The following is a 5,344-nucleotide window of genomic DNA, read 5'->3' on the forward strand; positions in this document are numbered from 1 at the left end:
TATTTTCAATATGCTCTGGACGCTGAGCCTGGGCCTCTGCCTGTGGTGAAAAAGATTCAACCTCCTCAAGGGACTGTGGATGCTGAGTGAGGGCCTCTTGCTGGAGTGAAGGTTCAAACTCCTCAGGAGGCTCTAGATGATGAGCTTGGGCTTCTTGCAGGGAAGAAATTTCAACCTCTTCAGGTGACTTGGAAGGTTTATCTGGCATGAAATCCATAGGTAGGCTCTCCTCAGGATGAAAGATACCCATACTGGGATCTAAGTAATCATCCTGCAACTGCTGTTCTTGACGCTGAGATGTTTTTACCAATTGGCTTAGAGTTCCAACAACTTTGGCATACCGTGAAAGCTGAGCTAGATCTTGCTTCAGGTTTGGGGGTGAAACAATAAGCTTTGCTGGTTTTGAACTCCCACTACTTAGAGGCGGAACAAGGATTTCAAGTGAATGGTTATCTACAGCCTGACCTAGATCTGCAGACTGAATCTTACTTTCAAGCTGAGGAGGCAGAGATAGGGCCTGATTCTGATCCCAGTTTAGCTTTGGAACCTCCTGTGGGAGCCTCTGATGCTGGGTTAGCTTGTCATTCGGATCCTGATGTGGAACAGCAAATTGATCTGACCCTGAGGGCAGGTCTCCATCTGAATCCGTTTCCGAGAAAGGAACCAAAGTCTCAGTCAACTCCTGGGGCAGGGCCAACATCTGGTCTGCGGCAGGGGATCCCAGGTTATTAAAGCCCCCTGGGTCTGCCGGGGGTATGAGCGCATGGGGTGATTCGGTTGTGAAATCAGAGGAGTGCGAAGACCAGGGCTCGGGCAGCCACGGGGGGTCGGAGGTCAGCTGGACAGGGTCCAGGGCCAACACCGGAGGCTGAGCTGCCAGGACCAGCAGCCACAGCAGTTGCCAAGTGAAGAGAAGCCGTGGGTCCCAGAGGCGCAGCCGGGACATGACATGCGGAGGCTCCGGGCGCAGCGAGCGACCCAGGCCAATGGGGCGCCGGCGCCGCGCCCTGAGCGGGAGCCGAACCGTTATGGCAACCTGTGACGCGCGCCGTTAGCAACCGCGCGCCCCTCCCCCTGCTTCACGTCTCACCCTTTATTTACGACACTATTATTTACGCCATCTTTATTAGGTTCGGGGTGGGGGGGGGGGGCGGAGAAAGCCCGCGCAAGAGCAAGGCTTTCCCCCAGATCACCAGGGTCCTAGCGTCCCTTTTCAGAGGCGACAACTACCTCCCACTGGGGCCCCCCACCCCCTCACAATGAGGCAGGATTTAGGCTGCACATCTGGGTGGCCCTGGACTCCAGCAGCCTAGGGGTAGGCGGGTGGGGGGTTAAATGAGGTGAGGGTTTTGTGGGGTGGTGCAGAGTTTCTCAAGGAAGCCACAGGGCCCTGTATCCCAGGAAATTCAGAAGTGTTAGTCCAGTTCTGGCAATCTGAACTCTTCCTCCTCTAAGCTGAAATCTGAGAGACATTCTTCCTCTCCTTGGCCATACTGCTTCCAAGAAAAGTAGCCGACCTACAAAATGAACACCAGTTAGGGTGGTGGGAGGGGACACCATTTGACAGTTAGTTTTTAAATGTTACCATTTCCTCTAAAATCTCAGTATCCATGTGTGATTATTAATTCATCTCTATTAGATAGGGACTACCACTGAATCAGAGATGAATCCAAAATTTCTATAGAAGGGAGGGTGAGCAATTCATTCTGGGAAACAGGGTCTGAAACCAAGTGAATAGCCTTTCACAATGGCATGGGAAAATGTCCCTCAACTCACCTTGGCTCAACATAGCCATTAATCTAGAAAAGTAACAATTCTACTTTTCAGAGGTCTATCCTGTGTGCACACATGGAAAAGACACTTAGGATGTTAAAGCCACCATGTTAAATAATTTTCTTGAAACACTGTAACTGACAGCCAATTTACTTCCTTCACAGCCTTTTTTATAATCTATTTTATTTTAGTCCTTGTTTATTGTCTGACATGACGTCTAGCATGTGAATTCCAAGGACGAAGGGACTGCATCTTATTCCCAGTGTCTAACACATAGTAATGGTTTTTAAATGGAACTGATTCCAAAATCGGCCTCATTTAGGAATTGATCTGTTATAATCATATAATCAGGTTTCTGAAATCTTTAGCATCAATATTGAAACCCTTGCACATTTCACAGGAAGTTAGACTTCTTAAAATCCAAACTTGGAGAAGTTTGAAGTTTCCTTGACCGGTTTGATTGAATTGAATTAAAATAATTATTTTGCAGAGAGAAAAACTTCAAATACTTTTTCAGAACATAACCACCTTTTCCTTCTCTACTTTTTTTCCCAGCTTTGAGGTGAGTTAAATAACCAGAAATATATTCCCAAATTAAGTTCTCAACGACATGAAAGATTTTTTGCTCTCCCCCTTTTTAAAAACATCCTATATGTAGTAAATTAATATGTTCTTATAGAAATTACTTTGGCAATTTAATCCCTAATTCAGGGTACCCATATAATTGATTTATAGAAAGGTTCTTCAGCAAAATATTTCATACAAAATATATATGAGGTGCTGAGAACTGGGTAATACACCTTAATTAAAAAGCATACTAGTTTTCAAATGCTGTAGCATAATCGCACTTATAGTCATAGTTATATTTTGCCCAAATCCCTGGGATCCTTTTTCGGAGGAGTTCTAAAAGGCCTCTCTCCTCTCCTGTGTCCACAACTGTAGAGTACTCTGGCCCTCAAGCCTGCTCTGTTTAAAATAAGGGGTTAATGCCAAGGGCCGGGACCTCAGGAAAAGCCTTAGAAATTCTTTGCACTCAACAAGAGTTTCAGAGTTTCACATTCCCTATGGATGACAGAGCTGACTGTATATGCCAGTCTTCCAAACCCTGCTGGTTGTTTGAATTATGGCTATATTGGCTATGGAACCCTTGAGCCTTATCTCCACATACTTGAATTATATCCCATAGTTCTTCTTCAGTCTTGGCATCCGTGATCTCTTCACAGGGTTTATACACAACAGCTATTTTACCACTTTCTGAAATAAAATTAACATGGATCAATTCAGAATTTTCTTATTCTAAAATTTCCTGTATATAATGGTAGCATCCAGTAATTATACATGCTTTTGATTTCTAAAATCAAAAAAGAGCATTTTCCTAGAAGTTCCATCTCACACTTTAGTTTTTTTATTTTTTTATCGCATCTACTCATGAAAAAATAAATCTGAAGTATCAACTTCATTTGGTTCAAAAACTTTATGACCTTAGACATAGGAACTAAGGAATAATGACATAGGAAGTAAAAACTGTGGAAACAAAAATGTTCAATTATAATATGACTAAACAGTAATGTATTCGGTAGCGGGGAAAGTGAGTTCAAACCTGGGATAGAGACTATTGGATGACAGTAGGTAAGTCATATTAGAAGCAAGGTAAATGTCTACTCCCTGGGAACCAAAATTCTACTAGGTACAATAGAAATAGAGAGAGAGAGAGAGAGAGAGAGAGCGCGCGCGCGCGAGCGAGAGAGAGATACCTTATATACAATACAACTTCCTTGAAGGCAAACTAGGGCCATAAGGCTTTTTGATCTAAGGTGTACAAGGGATACCTTAACATATTAGGGAGAGGTAAACAACCCAGATATTTAATTTGGTTCTTAAAGGTTGTTACTCAGAGTTGACAGCTGATGAAGATTCTATATGATGACCAGGGAAGTCAACCTTCACCAGAAGGGCTGCCTATGCTGAAAGGCTGAAACTGACCCTGAGTCAACTCTTACAAGCAAATAAGGTGTCAACAACTTAAGCTAGGTTTCTCAGTCTCTAAGCCTGCAAGGCTGTGAAGCAGAGAAGCCATTCTGTTTGGGGACTCTCTACTGATCATAAAGTTTTCTCTGGGCACAACCTGTAGCATTCACACTACTGTAGAACTCAACAGGGAACATATTTAACACTATTCAATAGCATGACAACTTTCAAGGCTCACAAAAACAGCTGATTATCATATAAGAATCACATTCATCCAATATGTTGCTGCCAGAAACAAAAAAGAAACTGAATTGATTCCAAAAACATAATCTAATAAACTCTCCAAAAGGAAAACAACAATGATAATAATAGTTAACATATTTTGTCTGTTTACCATGTTCCAGGAGTAATTCTAAGCTTTTTACATTCATCATCCCATTTACTCTTACAATATCCCCTATGAGGTAAGCTGAATTAGTAACCCTATTTTACAGATAAAATGGCAGCTTAGAGTATTAAATACCTTCAAATATCTGTGACTATAAAACCTAAAACTGTATAAAATTAGATTATATAAAACAATCTAAGAGACAGAGTTAGAACTCAAATACAGGTGTCCCGAACTTACAATCACTATATAGCAATTCCTCACTTCAGTGGCAAAACGATGTATAAGAAACCAATTTTACGATAGGCTAACTGGTATAAACGAGAGTTAAGTTCCCATGGCATCTCATCAACATTATAATGAAATGTTATGGAATAAAATGTTATTTGAGGAAAGCAAGTGAGAAAGAACTGGACCAAACACTGTGTGAAAGGAGGCAAGTCATTCCACATCTGTAAACTGGAAACAATAAAATTTTCTGCCATTTTTCTCACAAATGCCGTTAAGAACAAATTTGAGACCACTGCTGCAAAAGCAGTGAATAAAAGAATATGGAGTGTTTTGGATAACCATTATTTTCATCCAATTAATTTTTCAAAATGAGTTTATTTGCTCATTGAAACTGAAGTACTTGGACAATCAAGAAAGTCTTACCTAAAACCACAATCAACAGTTTCTGGAATGCATCTGACATAGCCTTCTGAATAGCAAGTTTCTGGGTCATCTTCCTTTTCATAAGAAATGATAATGGCCCTAAATCCAATCAAAACAAATAGATTTAAAATGCCTATCCGAATGAAAATTGATTTTTATGCTATGTTTAAAAATGTATCCATGATTTCTAGATTATTGTCTTAGATATTAAGGGCAGGCACAATACAAGGGTATGGTTGAATGGCTCTATTTTAAGGACATCCTGGCAAAGTACTTTTTACTGCTCCCATCTATTCCGGAAGTTCCTGAAGTAGTGGAAGGAAGATGCAAGCCAAGAACGTGGCACAAATCTCACATCACTCACAGATTTCAAATGAACAAGGTGATGTTATACTTCTAGAGACTTTACTCTCCTGTGCATCAGGGGCTGGAATCACATAGTGAGAAAGGCTTGGTGGGTAGTACAGGTGATCTGGCCTCTCCCTGAGCATCACTCATCCGAGCCTAATTTGCTCCATCCACTAACAGCCTTGCCCTGACTTAAAATTCTAAGCCTGAGTG

General features: G+C 41.6%; 2 protein-coding genes across 3 annotated transcripts in view; both read right to left on the reverse strand.

The window, feature by feature from the left end:
• LOC102886397 (leucine-rich repeat-containing protein 37A) overlaps nt 1-1,018 on the reverse strand; it is a 50,725-nt gene extending 49,707 nt beyond the window's left edge. Inside the window, exon 1 of the mRNA XM_025045613.1 lies at nt 22-1,018. Coding sequence (XP_024901381.1) covers nt 22-946 — 925 coding nt within the window. The 5' untranslated portion in view covers nt 947-1,018. The remainder of the gene's footprint in view (nt 1-21) is intronic.
• An 88-nt stretch (nt 1,019-1,106) lies between these two features.
• Nucleotides 1,107-5,344, reverse strand: part of RDM1 (RAD52 motif containing 1) — a 7,892-nt gene continuing 3,654 nt past the window's right edge. Inside the window, exons 5-7 of one of the 2 annotated variants that reach the window (XM_006910155.3) lie at nt 4,784-4,882; nt 2,942-3,027; nt 1,107-1,517 (exon numbers count right to left, since the gene is read on the reverse strand). In XM_006910155.3, coding sequence (XP_006910217.1) covers nt 1,416-1,517; nt 2,942-3,027; nt 4,784-4,882 — 287 coding nt within the window. In that variant the 3' untranslated portion in view covers nt 1,107-1,415. The remainder of the gene's footprint in view (nt 1,518-2,941; nt 3,028-4,783; nt 4,883-5,344) is intronic. The other variant, XM_015588008.2, reaches the window with a different exon arrangement.

This window comes from Pteropus alecto, unplaced genomic scaffold (assembly GCF_000325575.1).
Source record: "Pteropus alecto unplaced genomic scaffold, ASM32557v1 scaffold313, whole genome shotgun sequence".
NCBI lineage: Eukaryota > Metazoa > Chordata > Mammalia > Chiroptera > Pteropodidae > Pteropus > Pteropus alecto.